This window comes from Biomphalaria glabrata, chromosome 8 (assembly GCF_947242115.1).
Source record: "Biomphalaria glabrata chromosome 8, xgBioGlab47.1, whole genome shotgun sequence".
NCBI lineage: Eukaryota > Metazoa > Mollusca > Gastropoda > Planorbidae > Biomphalaria > Biomphalaria glabrata.
Genome location: NC_074718.1, coordinates 17,790,025 through 17,809,338, shown reverse-complemented (window position 1 = coordinate 17,809,338; position 19,314 = coordinate 17,790,025). Strand labels below are relative to the sequence as shown.

The following is a 19,314-nucleotide window of genomic DNA, read 5'->3' as shown; positions in this document are numbered from 1 at the left end:
TATTTCTTAACTACATACTAGACATGGACACTCACAGCATCGCTTGTTGACTGCAATACGAAACAAACGTTGAAGAGTTCAAACTATCTGCAAATCATTGGATGCTATCAGTCATGTCAAAAGACCTTTCATTTGAAACACTTTAATATTGACATGTTCAGTGCTTCACAATGATAACAAAGAAGGTACATAATTAACTTAATGCAGAGGCGAAGTTAGCAGTTACACCTTTTTTTTTTTACAACGCTTGTATGAACTCACTCTGTCTGTCTGTCTGTCTGGTAAAAAGTTTGAATGAATACGTTATTTCTTCAACACCCGATCGCTGATCAAGTTGAAATTTTACAAATTTATTTTTGTACTTGACAAAAAAAAAAGATAAGTCCTATATACTTTGTGTGGAGAATTATGTCGCTGGTTTAAAGTTTGAAACTAACAATAGAGAACTATCCAACCTTCTATTTCCATAAGCACTTCGCTGGTACAGTGGTTAGTGTATTGGCTTGATGGGCTTGAGTCCTCGAGTTAGAATTTAAGTCGTACAACTTTAAAAACATTTTTAAAATATAAAATGCGTTTAAAACGTGATCACGGCAACATTCATCCAGTTACTCCCTTCCCCCTCCCTTTCCCAACTGGTCCAGACAACTTATAGGATCATAACGCACTGAGAAAGCTAAAAGCATGAAATTGCGTAAAACAAAACAGTTAGTTAAAATATTTCTAATCGCACAGATTTATTGTTGTTGGGCCAAGAACTATTATAAATTGAATGACTTGTGACTGTACCAAAATAATTGATACGATTACAATTTTAATAAGCTTTTTAATACGTTTTAAAAATTTTAAAATTATTTTTTTATAATATCTTGTTAAATTTTAGAGTGAAATTTATTAGGGCACTCCGAGATCACATCAGGGCACTCAATGATCTACACTAGGGCACTCCATAACCAATATTTTGGCACTTTATGCTCCACATCTTGGCACTCAATGGTCCCCATCAGGGCACTCAATAGTTCACATAATGGCACTCCATAGTCCACATCAGGGCACTAATGGTCCACATCATGGTTCTCCATGGTCCACATCAGGGCAATCAATGGTCCACATCATGGTTCTCCATTGTCCACATCAGGGCACTCAAAGGTCCACATCATGGTTCTCCATGGTCCACATCAGGGCACTCAATGGTCCACATCATGGTTCTCCATGGTCCACATCAGGGCACTCAATGGTCCACATCAGGGCATTCAATGGTCCACATCAGGGCACTCAATGGTCCACATCAGGGCATTCAATGGTCCACATCATGGTTCTCCATGGTCCACATCAGGGCACTCAATGGTCCACATCAGGGCACTCAATGGTCCACATCATGGTTCTCCATGGTCCACATCAGGGCACTCAATGGTCCACATCAGGGCATTCAATGGTCCACATCAGGGCACTCAATGGTCCACATCAGGGCATTCAATGGTCCACAACTCACCGACCTTTTTTGTTGTTTACAAAGAATGTGACGCCAATTTTTTTTTTACTGTAAACTTCAATGTTGTGGGAACAGCACAACGATTTACTACATACCAGTGTCAAGTGTTCGGCCGCTAAGTAATATAGCACCAAGGCCGTTGCTCTTGCGCAACACCTTAGGCAAACAGTCCAAGTGTTAGTATTATTAGCAGAAACATGATTGGTTGCCTGATCTTGTGGTCATCGTCTCAACTGCCAACTTCGATCCCCAGTTGTCCTGCAAGAAATTCGATGCAATATCTTAATTTCCGAAGGAACAATTAAACTTAGACAAGAAAAGACTACAACAATATAACGTTTTTAAAGTAGTCAAAGTAGCAGTTCTGACTGGTAGCGTCATGAGATTCATTTTATTGACATCCACGTTTGTATGCACACATCCTGGACAGTTTGTAGGTCAGCTTTAAATTTAGGGTTAGGGTTAAATTTAAATTTATTCTTGTTATTGTTACATTCAATTTTAACATTTAGCTCAGACTAATCGCGAAAAAAATGGTATAGTCAGAAAGACTTGGGTTTGGCCACATTTCGAAACGCCTTTGACTTTGTGATCTTATCATTTGACCTAAGTGAAATCAATGAAAACAATGGGTGATAAAACTTGAATTGATAACTCGTATTTGATAAATAGATCTCTTAATTTAGTCCAACTTATTGCACCAAGATGGAAGCTCTAGGGTTGGCCCTGCTGATCATCGTGGGTACGGTCAACGCTGTGGACTTTACGCCTGGCTGTAGTTTTATTGGGGGTCAGTGCATGTACACTGTCCAGCTTGGCCACCAGGGTCAATGTGACGCACAACCGGTAAGCTCGTGAACTTTTAAAGCTAATACGAGATTTAGAGAGAATGTTGGAATTAAGTTTCGTATTTACAAACAGAAGGTGAAAAGCGCAATTAGTTTTTTGTAGTCTGTACGTCTGTCTGTCTGTTACTTTTATGTCTCAAAAACTACAAGTGCTACCTTGAATCTGATTTCACCATCTTTTTTTTCTCGTAAAGTTTAGGTGCAAGTTTAGGGCTAATTTTTGTCTCCTATAAGTGAACAGGTTTTTTAATTAATAAAGCAACCCGTTCTTTTTCTTTAAAAAATATATCTCTTTTAAAACAATACATAAATGTCAGGGTAATTATATCAAAACGTATATTTACAAGTATATAGGAATATCGGCAATAACTCTGATAGCAAACAATGCTGAATATTTCGTCGCGACATTACTTTTATCAATGAAAACAAGACCATGGCTTGAATATTTCTTGTCGATGAGCGGATTCATCGATGGCCGACTCTGAGTTCGCTTAACAAAACAAACTCTCTATGTAATTTTGTTTCTTCACATCTTGGAAAAAAAAATTAAAACGTTGACACAGTAATCATTGTACAACTCGTTCATAATCCATGTTCCATTAAATACAGTAACTTACCGTCTCACTAAATACTGTGATCTGCCGTATCATTCAATTCAGTGACTTACTGTCTCATTAAATAAAGTGAATTACAGTCTCATTTGTTAAAAAAACCCTCATAAAATACAATCTCTGAAAAATAAGATTTAAAAAAAATGTTCTCTGTACTTCTGATAGGTCTCAGGAGCTGACTCCCAATGTTGTACGAGTGTTCAAACAGACTTGGCAAGCCTCCAGAAAGATGTGCAGACTTTGAAACAACAAGTACGTGTTTGTAGCATGTAGCATTTTGTTTTAACGTGTTTCTATATTTTCTTTTATCCTACTGAATAATCGGTTTATGGTCGGTGAGTGGATGGAGGTCAGTGGTTGCTTTAGGGTCAACGGTTGTTTGTTTCTGTCATGCTTCTGATCTAGCTTCAAATAGCAAGTTTTGTCCTCCTTCTAAGTTTTGTGCTGCCCACTTAGGAAAATACTGTCTCTAAGTTTTGTGCTGCCCACTTAGGAAAATAATGTTTCTTAGTTTTGTGCTGCCCACTTAGGAAAATACTGTCTCTAAGTTTTGTGCTGCCCACTTAGGAAAATACTGTCTCTAAGTTTTGTGCTGCCCACTTAGGAAAATACTGTCTCTAAGTTTTGTGCTGCCCACTTAGGAAAATACTGTTTCTTAGTTTTGTGCTGTCCATTTTAGCATTTATTATTACTTACTTACATATTACTCACATGTAAGTACATGTACTTACCATTACTATTCTTACAATGGTAACAATTTTGGCCAATGAATATTACCGCTTTTATTTTCTTATTGATCTGATATTTGTTACATAAACTGGTGCTGCATAACAACACATAAAGTCTCAGTAGGTTGGCCTCCTTCAGTGGTAAAACGACTATGGTTCATCTCGCGAGATGAAAGCCTGGGCATTGTTTATGGTCAGAACGATGTCACCCACACAGCAGTTCCCACCTCTCCGCGCAACTGATGTGACCAAAGGAACGAAATATCAGATACAGTTTGGGATCAGTAGCGCCGCAGGTTCTGGCAGGCTGTAGCATGGTGTGCCACAATCTGCCTAATGGTACCAGCTCCTTATTTTTCCTCAGGAGCTGTCTCTCGAAGCCTTTCCCGCGTTCGGGTATAGTCTCAAGGCAGCGGAGGTTTGGATTCAGAGTTTTCCTTCTCCTAGATGGGTAGCCAACCAAGGCTAACGAACCCCTCCTGGTTTAGGCGCCAGTTGCTCGCCTTTGCCCCTTCTGTCTGTGGTAACGGTTCCGTCAGGCTTAGTATCTGAACCACACATGAAGACCAGGAGTTGGACTGGTTGTCAGAGGCTGTTTGAGACACTAGGTTGTTAGCGTCAGAAGCGGTAATGGTCTTAAGCCCATCATTAACTATAAAAGTATCAGTATGATGACTTAATTAGTAGTAAACACTGAACAATTGTTTAATTATTTTTTGTTGTCAAAATGTTTTATCTTCATTTTCTTATTTATATGCATCTGTAATTTTCTTTATACATTAGAATTAAAAAAAAAAGATAAATAATAGTACTAAAGAAATCACTGTTTGAATACATAGAGACTTCATATTAAACGTAAATTGCATTGAAATGTTTTCACCTTCACCTATCGCTTAGTCTGTTGGAATGTTGGGGCATCACACAAGATTTGTCAACCGTCTTTCTCCATTCCAGAGTCTTGTATAGAACATCTTTCTATTTACACATGTGTTGTGAAACCTATCATATATCTCTCTATCGTGTGGTCATGTCAAGTTTTGCACTCATCCCAAATCTTGGGAATCGATTCCTATGCCTGACAGTAATTAGAATAGTTCTACAATTAAATGAATCTAAATATAATTGCTTAGCTAAGAATATTTTGAACAGTAAGTAGGAATCGATATTTTTTTTATAACCTGTTGCACATATTTATACGTACAGACTATTTGTAAACAATCTAAATATAACTGCACTGGTATAACTTCTGGATAATAAAAGTAGTAGGCAGCAAACTCTTGAATGCTGAAATTCAAAAGCTCTTGTTAATGCACGCTGTTTTTTCCACGTTAAAGACTAAATTTAAGTTTGTCTTTATTCATGAATGTTCAGCGAAAAAAAGGTGATTAATGATTAGAGTAAAACTAATTAATCTATGTATAGTAGATACTCTGGATAATGTAATTATGTTGAATATTTTAATTGGTAGTTGAATGAAGAGATAAGATTTGATTAGTCAATAGATCAAGAGAATTGTATACAGAGATCTTGTAAGTAAAGTTTCCCCTTTCAGACCTTCTGATCCAGGGGCTGGTCCTAACAAATGCGGGGCCCTAAGCGAAACGGTTTGCGCGGGGCCCATTCTGAATAGGGATAAGGATAATAAATGAACATTAAGATTGTGTATTAGAAAATTAATTTTCTTTGCCTTTTATTCATTCTTTACTAGGTACAAAATCACGATCAAATTAACTTTACGAGCCTTGCGTTTAGCGAAGTCATACAGTAAATCATCAAAATTCTGTTTCTGACATAGATCACGCTAAATTACAATAGCAGTATTGCCAAAATATTCAATCTATCTTCGTGAATTGTTGACCTCAAGTAATTGAATGACACCCCAATATGACAATTTAGTCTATTTTTCAGGAGATTTCAATGAGCCCGTGGAAAATCAGGAGGCCGCGGAAAACACTGTAATATAAGTTATTATAGTTGAATTTAATAATATACACCTAGAATTAGCGCGGGACCTATGAAAGTGCGGGGCCCACTGCGGTCGCATAGGCTGCAGTTGCCTAAGACCGGCCCTGTTCTGATCTATAGGGCAGTTGTTGGTCTTTGGTCATCGGTTAACGAGCAGGGTGTCATGTGGCCAGCACAACGACCAACCAACTTTACTTTCCCCAACTTAAGTCAGGTAACCATTAGAATTGGGTGGACTCAGGGTGACCCAAAAAATTCCCAGTCTTCACGGAGATTCGAAACCAAGACCCCCATGTTCGGAAGCCAAACGCCTAATACCTCAGCCACTGCACAGCCCAAAGTGAGATTGGTAGAAACATAAATTGATAGTTGAGTAAGTTCAGTAGAGTACATGATTGGATGAACAATACGATATATTGAACACCTACTTAAAGATATAATAGAGACTGATAGATAATACTTTTCTATTTCTATAGATTCCGGCCCTCACTGATGTTCTCAACAAAACAAGGGCAGACCTGAACATATCACGAGCGCTTGCCGAGTCGTTGCAAGGAGAGAGAGACTCTCTTCTGGAGATGTTACACAGGCTTGAGACAGAGATGAACAAAACAGAGTCACAAAACTCTCACATCTTAGCTCTTGCAAGGGACGAGATCGCTTCTCTTAGAAGAGACCTGACGAACATGACCTTAGCTCTACGTACATGTCAAGCTGCCCTAGGTGTCACAACTGGCCAGAATGTTCTGCCTGGTTAGTGATGTCTTGTCTTTATAGGAGTTCCAAATCTTAAGTACATGAACACGCTGTGTCGAGGTCTGCTTCAGTGGGTTAACACTAACGCTGTTAGGAAAATATTTATTATTTATTCTACAAGTTTAGTAATTTGTATTAAAAACGTTATCTTAATTAAGATAAGATAAAATACATGGATTTGTGTATGGAAAGCATGCATTCTTATATTATTTGTAAAGGACAAGGTTAGACTGTCTGTTAAATGCTAGAGGAAAAAACATTTTAAAATAAGCGCTTAGTAAAGAAAATGTCAAATATCTTTTGAGAACGTCCTACTAAACAGATCAATGGAAACATGAACACTATAGCTGTACTTAGCATCAAAAACAGAAGCATAATTATGCATTGTACAAGAGATATTAGACTCGAAGAATACCTTCCGGCCAATCATTACCTCCCATCTAGAGCTCCATCTACCGTTTAATCCACAAATCATTGTAAGCATTTATCCAACAATTACTCATTAATTTTTGACTCTGAGAGTGACTCATACAGGTGACCCCAAAATATTCAATATCCATTTTATATATATGTAAAACAAAACGTATCTTCTATAATGGCTGCCTGGTGGTGCGGTAAGCTGTCGTTTCGATGGTCCAGGGTTCTAGCCCTGCCCACTGCAATCCTTGTCCTTCTGAGGGAGATTTGCAGTATGATGTAATAATCTTCAAATCTGCACAAAGAAAAACAAATATATACAAAAAAAAAACGTATTGCCTTTGTCACACCTACAACGGTTTTGTCTGCGTTGGCTGTGGCAAAATATCTAGATTACAATTTGTTCTTCGTACCCAAATACAAATCTTGTATATTGTTAAATCATGCTAGACATTCTTTATGATAGCACACGTTGTTAGTAGGAAAAATCAAATAATAATAATAGAAAAAATAATTTTTTCCAGATTCTTTAAGTGGAGATGTTCACCTGTCTTACTGTAATTTTAACTCAACGGACATCTGTGGCTACACTAAACTGAGTGGCACGACATCATTTTACTTGCTTCACACAGGAAGTTCCACTTTAACAGGACCTCAGGTTGAACACAGTGCAGGCATTAACACTGGTAGGTGCAACATCTGAAATTAATTAAGAGTGAGAGATATGCAAAGAGAGAGAGAGAGAGAGAGAGAGAGATTGAGAAAAAAAAACACACACTTAAAGGCAGTAAAAAAAGCAAAACACTTGAACGCTGTACTGTTATTAGGCGAGAAGTGTTCATTTAATTGGTGCAGCCTGTGCTGTCACATTTAGATCTCCAGCAGGTAGAGCTCAAGTAAATCTGATTTCATCCTCAGTTGTGAAGGTTGAACAGCTTCTCTCTGTTTTCTCATGATAACTTTGCTGTGGTACTTTGTAAAATTCCTCTCTCTCCTTTTGTTTTCTTTCTCTCTCTTTCTCTCTCTTTTCAATTTTTTTTATATTTGTAAATATTTCACTAGTATTTGTGATCCAGTCTAGGATTCTATTTGGCCAGAGTAAGAATCTATTAGTCTCTATTTGTAAATATTACATATGCTCTCCCCTGTAGGCACCTAAATTTGTACCCACTTGTAGGAACATATATTTGTTTTCACTTGTAGAAATCTATGTTATATTTGTACTCACCTGTAGGAATATATATTTGTACTCACCTGTAGAAACCTATATTTTTAATCACCTGTAGGAATCTTTGTTATATTTGTACTCACCTGTAGAAACCTATATTTTTATCACCTGTAGGAATCTTTGTTATATTTGTACTCACCTGTAGAAACCTATATTTTTATCACCTGTAGGAATCTTTGTTATATTTGTACTCACCTGTAGGAACCTATATTTGTTCTCACCTGTAGGAATCTATGTTATATTAGTACTCACCTGTAGAAAAATATATATTTGTACCCACCTGTAGAAACCTATATTTGTTTTCACTTGTAGGAATCTATGTTATATTTGTACTCACCTGTAGGAATATATATTTGTACTCACCTGTAGAAACCTATATTTTTTATCACCTGTAGGAATCTTTGTTATATTTGTACTCACCTGTAGGAACCTATATTTGTTCTCACCTGTAGGAACCTGAATTTGTTCTCACCTGTAGGAATCTATGTTATATTAGTACTCACCTGTAGAAAAATATATATTTGTACCCACCTGTAGGAATCTATGTTATATTTGTACTATTCTGTAGGAACATATATTTGTACTCACCTCTAGGAACCTATATTTGTACTCACCTGTAGGTACCTATTTGGGCCTGGACATAAAAAATGAGCTCAGTACAGAACGGCAACCAGGGCTTCACACGGCCATTATAGAAAGCAGCCTGTATCAGCCGGCCAACGGCTATTGTATTTATTTTTGGTACTCCATGAAAGGAAGTGACGTCAGGCAACTCGACGTCAATATCCGGGTAAGTTGAATAAACGAATTAAGAATATTTAGTTAGTCAATACATTCCGAAGATTCTTCCCATTATTTCTACATGTTTATTATTGCGCCTTGTAGATTGGAGGAGGTACTGGCTACCCCGTCTGGTCCAGATCTGGAGATCAAAAAGTAGACTGGTTGCTTGGTCAAGTTGACCTAGACAGTGAATACACCTCACATCCATTTAAGGTCAGTTCACATAATTGTGTTTCTGTGTAAGTGTGCATATATTTGACTTATCAAGCTTATACTATCATCTAAAAAGAGATTCCTTGTTCATGGTCCCGAGTTTCGAATACTGGTATTTTAGATTAAGAACTTAATGAATGGGGATTTGCATATATTTAGGCGTTTATTATATTACATATGTAAGTGCAACCAAAAGATGTCTACTGTTGAAACAGTTCTTATTGAGTCCATTTATGTCGTGTGATAGGTTCAAGTATTTTTTGTTTGTCTTTGATTATGTTTTCTTATTTTTCTCTTTTTACTCCATATCCTTTGGTGGAGGGGTGGCTGAATGTTAAAGCGCTTAGCTTACCAACCGAGAAGTCCCGTTTCCAATCTTGGCGAACACTGGGAATTTAATTTCAAGATTTTCAAGACACTTCATGGATACTTACTTTAGTTGGGCAGGTACGTGACAAGCTCGTCAACCATTGGGTACAAGAAACAGATGGCTTTTTGATCGATCTACCTTATAGATCGCAAGGTCTAAATGGGGTGCCTTATTTGTTTTACCCAACATCAAATGTTAGAAATCAATCAGGCACAATGCAAACAGAGATGACTTGAAATGTCAACGATTTAATCAATGCATTAAAATCAATTGTTCTAGTTTCTTTAAGCTTACTAGATGCTTCCACGAGGAGGTCTGAAATTGAACTGAAGTCGGGTAGTTTCATAAGTTAGTTTTACTTTGTTTATATTGCTCATCATAATATTTAACCTATGTTTGTATTCTTTGCATCCAATGACATTGAAGTTGGAAGCTGTGTTAACAATGTTACGTTTCTTTCAAATTTGTTTCAACACAAAACGTAATTTTCGAGGTCAGAATTTCCTACTCCTGAAACGGTTGAACGTTTGCCGTTTCTGTAGCCATTGAGGTTTTACAGGGTGGGGTCGCTAGTCGGAAGAGATGGATACGTTTAAATACCTAGGCAGCATTAGAACAATCCTACCACGAGGTAGCGTGCCGAGTAGGAAAGGCAGGAAACCAAAAGCTGCGGCCTATTTGAACAAAATAAATAAAGAAATTTTAGGCAAAACTTGGACTCGACCACTTTTAATAAGGTTGCGACCGAGCATCGCATGAGGTTTGCGGGACATGTTCTCCGACACAATTACTTAAATCAAGAGTTACAATAGCAGGAAGGCCAATACAAGAAAAGCGCAAACAGGGACGTCCTCGTATAACTTGGCGCTACACTATCATGGAGGACCTCAGAGCAGCGGGAAGAGACTTGAGATAATGCCAGTGACATATCTTTATGGATACTGCTTGCTACCCAATGCGTTGAAAGGTTCGGGAGGATCTAAGCTAAGTGTGGCTACCTTACACGTAGCCTAAGGAACGTACCGAAATTCTTACTCATTAGTCAAACCCTTAAGCAGGACTCAATAATTATTAGAGACCTAAGGAAGCAGTTCCTTTAAGAGCTTTCTATTCCTCTTATATCTTTCTCACACAGCTTGACTTTGTTGCTACTACCAATGCTTATAAGTCCTACAATTACAACAATCGGAATTATGACTTTAATTACATCAACTCAGACATTGGGATTGATGACGTTTATGTGTACAACACGTCATGTGCAAGTAAGTTTATAATAATAATAATAATTTTATTTATAAAGTGCTGTTAACAAACAAAATGTAGGCTCAAGGCGCTGTAATAACATTACAAACACAAACATGACAGCTAATATGACAATTAATCTAAAAAAGTTTTAAACAAGTAGGTCTTAATGTTCTTCTTAAAAGTGGTGTAGCATGTCTGTCTGAAATGGGGAGTGAGTTCCAAACCTTTGGTCCGTGCACTGAAAAAGCCCTCAAATGTAGCTTTTGCGGGAGAAATGTGGCACCACTAAAAGCGTTGAGTCCATTGAGCGCAGGGCTCTCTGGGGGACTTATGGAGTAATCAGTTCGCTAAGGTACAAGGGCATCTCATTGTTATATATACACTGATAACAAAGTGTGGCGACTTTGTAATCGATTCTCGCTTACACGAGAAACCAATGGAGCGTGTGCAAGAGTGTAGTAGCAGAATATTGTCTTGTTTTTCTAAGGACTATTGAATTCGTGCGGCGTTGTTCTGAATTCGTTGCAGCTTGGCTATTTTGTCCGGGTATACCTGCTAGCACGGCGTTGCAGTAGTCAAGGCGGGAGAGTATGAATGCCACAGATAGCGTTTTTGTTGACTCCGTTGTTAAATATGGTCGGATCTGGCCTAATCTGTGCAGCTGCAGATAAAGACCTTTGCAGAGCTGACTTATGTGTGGGTCGAAAGATAGTGTTGAGTCGAAGAAAACTCCAAGATTCCGCACTACATGGACATAAGGAAGCTGGCAGTTCGTGATATAAAGAGAATCTGTGCTTTCGACTTTTGAGACTTTGTTCCGAGTGCCAATCTTAATTATTTCTGTCTTGTCATCTGCAAGTAAGTTTATGTGTACAATGAAATAGTAAGCTTACGACAGCTTTTAAAAGTGAACATTTCTAGGACTTAAAATTTAGCATCCTTCAGTTTTCTCAACTGTTTCATAGAACAAACAAGAAAAACATTTAAAAATACATTTTGAAAAAAAAAAAAAAAAAAGACAATATCTCCATGTGGCAGTCGTAATATTATAAAATGTATTTTTTAAATAAATAAAAAAATGGTTCAAACTATATAAAAAAAAAAAAGAAAAAAAAAAAAACTTAAAAAATTAAAATATTTCGGCATTAATGGTCCACTGCATCAGTGGATTAAAGACTTTCTGATAGGGAGAGAACAAACTGTAATAATAAATGGCTCTAAATCAACACCGATAACAGTAAACTCAGGTGTACCTCAAGAAACAGTCTTGGGTCCACTACTATTTTTAATTTACATAAATGATTTACCAAATTGCATTACTTTAGGAACAAAAGTCAGATTATTTGCAGACGCATGCATAATATATAGAACAATAAAAACAACACAAGACACAGATAGTTTACAAAGAGAATTAGATGAATTACAGAAATGGGAATCAAATTGGAGCATGTCTTTCCACCCAGAAAAATGTCAGTTGTTAAGAGTAACAAAAAAACTAAAACAAATTAATTCCACTTATCTTATTCATGGCAAACCAGTAACACAGACTAAAAACGCAAAATACCTAGGTGTTATAATAAATGAAAAACTGTCATGGAATCCACATATTGATGAAACTACAAAAAAATCAAACAAAGCATTAGGATTTATTAAAAGAAATTTCTATAAATCAAATAAGAACATAAAACTAAAATGTTATTTAACCTTGGTTAGGCCAATAATAGAATATGCATCCTCTGTTTGGGACCCCTCAACTCAAGAAAACATTAAGAAACTAGAACAGACACAAAATAGAGCAGTGCGATTCATAACAAACGAATATTCACATTTGACTAGAGTAACACCTTTAGTAAAATCACTAAATTTAGAAAGCCTTCAGGACAGAAGGCTCAAAAGTAAAGTAGCAATAATACATAAAACACTGAACCATAATCTTCAAATACAAAAACAAAATTTAATAAAATACTCTGAAAGACACAAAGATAAAGGCACATTCCTCGTCCCATATGCTAGGACAAATTTGTACAAATACTCCTTCTTCCCTAGTGCTATTAGAGCATGGAATGGGTTGCCTGAGCTAGCCAGGAAAACCAGTGACTTGGCAGAATTTAAGTCATTGGTTAATATGCATGACTAAATGCATGACGCGTAGGACGTAATCATCTTCTTTTTTGAAGTAACGTCTGTATTATATAAGATAAGATATATATCCGAGCCCGTGATTTCTACAATCAGATGCTTGGACGATATTACCGATTCGGCCAGCATCTTTACATATTTATTGGTGTTATCATTATATGGGCATCTAGGTATAGAACAAAACTCAAGACCTATACTTCTTATTTAGAATTCTTAAGATCTACTTCTAGATCTAGATAAAATCTATATTTGATTTACGTAAAATATAAGCAAAGCTTGGATAATCTTTCAATAAACGTAAAGCAACTTTAAATTTAACTCAGTCATCGGTAAATTTCGGCTCAATACGCCATGTTTTTAAATTGACTAATTCCAATGAGAGACCTGTTAATCTAGACTTAGAAGCCGATGCCACACTTTTCCTGCACATTGATTATTTTATTAAACTTTCGCCTTACATTCTGAAATTTCCGAGTGCGATATTCCTTTCAATAACGGGATAGTCCTTTCAAAATCGATGTTGGCTCTAGATCTACGTGTAGTTTTCAAGCCCAATTGACATTTATTAATTTTTTAATTTGAAAAATAAAACGGTTAAACTAGAGTTTTCCCTGTGTGGCCAACGAGCTAGTAAAATATTTTCCAGTGATATACATCTACTGTTAAATTTCTAGAAAAATGGTAAGAGCCGCTTTTGAAATCAACTACGCGTCCAGTTTCCATGCAGGTCCCTGAATTGCAATGGCGGATCTCTTTACCGGGTCTCTACCACAGTCTTCAAGTAGCTCAAAGAAGGTCTCCTTAGTTTCCAACAACTTCGACTCTTTCTAATCTCTGGATACACTGTTCTTTCTAATCTCTGGATACACTGTTCTTTCTAATCTCTGGATACACTGTTCTTTCTAATCTCTGGATACACTGTTCTTTCTAATCTCTGGATACACTGTTCTTTCTAATCTCTGGATACACTGTTCTTTCTAATCTCTGGATACACTGTTCTTTCTAATCTCTGGATACACTGTTCTTTCTAATCTCTGGATACACTGTTCTTTCTAATCTCTGGATACACTGTTCTTTCTAATCTCTGGATACACTGTTCTTTCTAATCTCTGGATACACTGTTCTTTCTAATCTCTGGATACACTGTTCTTTCTAATCTCTGGATACACTGTTCTTTCTAATCTCTGGATACACTGTTCTTTCCTCGCGTCTTCCTGTTCTGGTTCAATAGTGCGCTCGTACGCACCCCAAGCACTAGTCTATGGTTACAACAGAATTATGTTGTTCTCTTTCTGGTGTCTTGGCCGCTTCTGTGGCGGTAGGGAGTGGGTACGATTGTATCTACTTTTTTAGTTTCTTGGAAGGTACGAGTTGAATAGAGGTATTGTAAAAAACATTTATATTAAGCTAGAATTTAGTACATAAAAGTATTGCTGGTTAGGTAAGTTGATAGGCTGTCTCAATAACAATAATCACTTTAGTTCAGTACCAATACTTCCATTGTAATTTTTTTTTGAGTGAAAATTAAAATATGATCGATTTTTTTAAAATTGTTTATTAATATTACTTACGTTCAATCATATTAAAAAAATTAACCTTTTTCAAAGAATAAATCTCCAAATCAAAAAATATTTCTATTCAACAATGAACGATTTTTTTCTTTTGAAAAGTCATTAAGCATATTGTTTGTATGTCCTCTATTATTGTAATAACCAGGTGCCGTTGAATTTCACCCTTCTTTCTACTGTTGTTGTGTAAGGAATCTGCAGCTCATGATTCTGGTCTTGTCACACCTAGCTTGTGAAGTCTGGACTCTGCCTCATTGTAGCGAGCGGGTGGAAAAGGTCGTTAGAATAGTAGGCCAATAAAGAAGCAAAGACCGTTGGGTTGCCTAAGGACCAAATCCATTGCACTGGCGGGGAATAATACGGTCTGCAAGGCTGATGTGTTACAGATAAGGAATATAGGGGAGTTTCCCTGATGTGCTCAGCCATTAGCCTTGTTTATAATTCGAACTCCTTGGGATATGAGCCATCGGTAATAGGGAAGTAATTATTGACATCTGCTTGGATCTTTCCCAGACAAAAGTTCGTTCAGACAGGCAGATGGAGGAAGGCTTCCATGGGCCTAGAGTTCTAAGAGTGACAATGAGAAAGGACTTGATTAATCAAACGGAAAGGTAAACGTCATATCTCTAATTGCACCCAAACTTATTTCCAAACGTCTTGACATCTTGCTTCCGGGAGACGTTGCGCGAGAGAGCGAGGTGGACGTGTTGCACTAACGCTTTTAACTTTAAGCAAAATTCTAAGCGCAAGTCACTTAGTATTGCTCCACGACTCACAAAGGATGTTGCAGGTCACATGTTTATCCTATTGTTAAATTTCAAGATCTGAACTTGTTCTTCTCCAGATATACCAAGATGTCCACCAATGGCTGTCAAACACACACTGAACAACGTCACTTCCTGTTACACGTTCCATGCCACCCCAATGACATGGGCGGAGGCCTATGACTTCTGCAGACGAGAGGGACCCTATTCTGCCCTTGTCAGTGTTGAGACAGAAGCGGAACATATTTTCCTGGTCAACCACATCAAGCAAGATACAGGTATATAGCCATTTTTAGCGGCCCCCGAAAGGGAAAAGACGCTATTAGTTTTATGTGGCTTGTCTGTCCGTCCTTCCTTCCGTCCCGTTTAGATCTCGTTAACTAGAAGAGAGAGTGAAAATCCGACATCATAATATTTCAGACCATTCAAAGTTCTGTTGCAACGGCTACTTTTTTATTTTCTGAAAGCGAAAAATCTAAAAGTTTTAAAATAAAGTATGTAAGCAGTTTTTTTTATAAAAATACACCATTTTTACAGCTGTTCACTATTAATAGTAACAAACACCGGAGACTATTAAGTAAGGAAGGTGGTTATTTACCATACGTTACCACATTTATGTCAACGGTTATAGAATTTTGTCAATTTTTTTTTCTACAATTGTATTGCTAAGTTAAGTAAATTCTGTCATATTAACTACTACATTAAAAAAAAAATTGTTTACTTTTTTTAAAGAGAAAAAATCTAATTAGTAGGCATATAAGTGGAAACTAATTTAAAACAAACAATTAATAATGTTTTTTCATATTAACGAGCGCCTGAACTGCGGAGCAGTCAGTAAAGTATGGAACTCTTAACTAAATGAATTATTTATTTATTTTTTACGGAAATGTACTTCTTTTCTTGAGGCTTTGTAATAAAAGATTGACCCTTTACAAAACAATTACATCAATGAAATAATCCTTATAAAATATCAGTTAGGCCAGGTTCAAATCTAACTTCACATTCACTTTCACCTATCCTTTGGTCTGCTACACAGTTGGGGCACCACACAAGATCTGTCAACCTTCTTTCTCCATTCTTCTTTGTCATTTGCCTTTGACAGAATTTCATTCTGATGTTCTTTCTGGAAATATTGAAACCTGCTTTTTTACGTGCCTGGATGGGCCACATAGGGGGCCGATTTTGAGTTTTGTGTTTTCACACAAAACTGTCTTTGTAACCTTGTCTTTTTTTCTTTTACGAAGCAAAATATTTAAACCAAAAATTGGCATTTGATAACATTGCAGCAAAAGGAAAACATGAATATAAAAATTAAAGTAAAGGAAAAACCTTTTCAGACTTTGCAATCCACATCAGGTTCTTCTGTTTCTATGTCTGACTGTTAAACAGGGTGTCATGTGGACAGCTCAACAACCAACAGCCTTTACTTTGTTTTATCAAATGCCATGGTAACTTGATTTGAGTGAAAATTGAATATCCTAAATCTTCACCGGCATTCAACCCAAAACCCGAGAACTTTTGGTTCGGAAGACAAGCACTTTATAACCCCACCACGCCCCTAAACATAAATACACAGCGTTCTAAAACTTTCAAAAATTGAGCTTCTACTGCCAGCAATATAGTAACACTATGAACTTACCTTAGTGTTTATTTCTTGAACATAATAAAATTCGTTAATTTTTTAAATATTTTTTTACCTATTGTATAGAAGTTTCTGCACTGCTTTATGTTTTTAAATTCGGATTCAAATGTTAAAATAAACAACTTGATATTTCAAACAGCTTTATCTGTGGTGGGACAAAATGGTTTCTACACAAGCGGAAGTGACGTCGGGAATGAGCACAGCTTTAAGTGGACAGACACTGGCATCCCTCGGCCAGTCACTTGGTCAGCCGGTTGGCACGCTGGTCAGCCTAATAACGTAGGCGGCAATCAGAACTGCTTGTTGATGCAGTATCCAGCTGATGACTACAAATGGGGCGATATAGAGTGTGATAGCAAGCATCCTTTTATTTGTGAAGTCTACTACCAAGTTTAAGTTTGTATAGAGTTTAATAACAAGCACCCTTTTATTTGTGAAATAGACGGTACAAACCCTACGTTGTATAGGGTTTGATCACAAGCACCCTTTTATTTGTGAAGTCTACTACGAAATATAACTTATGTATAGAGTTTGATAACAAAGCATAAGAAACATAGGAAATACTTTACAAATGACACAAATAAGCTTATACGAAGTGTAATTGTATCACTTTGCTTAGAAAAGTCATGTCATTAAATTTGTAATAGATCTAGACCAAGAACAATAAATGATAATATTTTTACCATTTGTTTTGTTTAGCGCTACTTTATGCTTTTGATGTTCTCACAACGCTATGACCCTATCACGTGACTGGACCAGTTAGGAAAGTGAGAGGGGGGCGGGGGAGAAAGAAAGGGAGATCTGGTCTGATTGTATGGTCATTGGATTTTAAATACTTTATTACAAAAGAAGTCACGAATTCAAATTCTTGGACCAAGCCTCCTTTGGCCGAGGTGCTAACCACTCTGTTACTGAGGTGCTTATGAGTAGTAAGATTGTATAGTTAAATATTAGTTGTTTCAATTTAGATCGGCGACCTATAAAGTCAAGTACAATTTCTTTCCCTTGTTCGAGATACCAAACAAAATAATTAATTACCCACAGTTAAGTAACTAACTGATTATTTTTTTTATTGATCTTGTGTTGTCAGGTAAAACAAATAATTGTTCCGAATTTCAGCTTGATCCGAGATTGGATGTTGGAGAAATAACGTGTAGATTTTTTTAGAGAAATACATCTATTTTACATCTATCTATTTATCTATCTATCTATCTATCTATCTATCTATCTATCTATCTATCTATCTATCTATCTATCTATCTATCTATCTATCTATCTATCTATCTATCTGTATATGTCTATCAATCTATCAATCTATCTATCTATCTATCTATCTATCTATCTATCTATCTATCTATCTATCTATCTATCTATCTATCTATCTATCTATCTATCTATCTTTATATGTCTATCTGTCTGGCTGTCTATCTATCTATTTATCTATCTATCTATCTATCTATCTATCTATCTATCTATCTATCTATCTATCTATCTATCTATCTATCTATCTATCTATCTATCTATCTATCTATCTATCTATCTATCTATCTATCTATCTAGTCGAAAAAAAACTATTTTTTAAACAGTACTTATCAACGTAATTTCGAAGGACTGCAATTGGGTAATTATGAAGTACATTAGTAGGGACAAACTGGGTCACTTTACTAGGTTCTCCATTTATAATACATCTATATTCAGGTAAATTAAGCCTTCCTAATACAGTACAAGCCTGTCCAGGTAACTCTACTAGGCCTTCTGTATTCATTACTAGACATATATTATCCGCTGCTCTTAATTTGCGTATCACTGTCGATATAGTCACTGAGAGTGTTTTGTAAACAATTAAACGAAATAATAATGTTGTAAGTAAAGCGAATGCAGAATGCGTACTTGTAAAAATAGTATGAAATGAAACTATCAAATTAGCTAATCGACTTAAATCCATTTTTAGCGACCCCCGAAAGGGGAAAAGACGCTATTAGTTTTGTGCGAAATGTCTGTCTGTCTGTCCGTCTGTCCGTCCGTCCCGTTTAGATCTCGTAAACTAGACAAGATATTGAAAATCCGACCATTCAAAGTTCTGATGCAACGGCTACTTTTTTTTTCTGAAAGCGACAAATCTAATTTTTAAAATCAGTTATGCAAGCAGTTTTTTAAAGAGAAAAAGCTAATTAGTATGCATTATAAGATAAACCTAAATTAAGACGAATAGTAATCTTATAAACATGATTTTCGTGATCTTTTTTTTTATTGCGAATTTTTTTTTTTTTTTTTTTTTTTTTGAGCATTCGAATAAGAGATTGGACCTTTTTAAAACAATTACATCAAATATAAGACTTCAGTTAGGCCAGGAGAGACGCGGTAGCTGAGCGGTAAAGCGCTTGGCTTCTGAACCGGGGGCCCCGGGTTCGAATCCTGGTGAAGACTGGGATTTTCAACTTCGGAATCCTTAGGCGCCTCTGAGTCCATCCACCCAATTGGTACCTGATATTACTTGGGGAAAAGTAAAGGCGGTTGGTCGTTGTGCTGGCTACATGACACCCTC

At 36.6% G+C, this 19,314-nt stretch overlaps 1 protein-coding gene across 6 annotated transcripts in view; it reads left to right on the top strand.

Annotated features, from left to right (window-relative positions):
• The first annotated feature begins 155 nt into the window (after nucleotides 1–155).
• LOC106077022 (MAM and LDL-receptor class A domain-containing protein 2-like) overlaps nucleotides 156–19,314 on the top strand; it is a 129,145-nt gene continuing 109,986 nt past the window's right edge. Inside the window, exons 1-9 of one of the 6 annotated variants that reach the window (XM_056039115.1) lie at nucleotides 156–185; nucleotides 3,117–3,203; nucleotides 6,121–6,397; nucleotides 7,342–7,503; nucleotides 8,666–8,835; nucleotides 8,931–9,041; nucleotides 10,547–10,673; nucleotides 15,208–15,405; nucleotides 16,909–17,451. In XM_056039115.1, coding sequence (XP_055895090.1) covers nucleotides 171–185; nucleotides 3,117–3,203; nucleotides 6,121–6,397; nucleotides 7,342–7,503; nucleotides 8,666–8,835; nucleotides 8,931–9,041; nucleotides 10,547–10,673; nucleotides 15,208–15,405; nucleotides 16,909–17,165 — 1,404 coding nt within the window. In that variant the 5' untranslated portion in view covers nucleotides 156–170 and the 3' untranslated portion in view covers nucleotides 17,166–17,451. Of the gene's footprint in view, nucleotides 186–2,164; nucleotides 2,339–3,116; nucleotides 3,204–6,120; nucleotides 6,398–7,341; nucleotides 7,504–8,665; nucleotides 8,836–8,930; nucleotides 9,042–10,546; nucleotides 10,674–15,207; nucleotides 15,406–16,908; nucleotides 17,452–19,314 lie in introns of those variants that run through there. The other 5 variants (XM_056039111.1, XM_056039112.1, XM_056039114.1 and 2 more) reach the window with 5 other exon arrangements.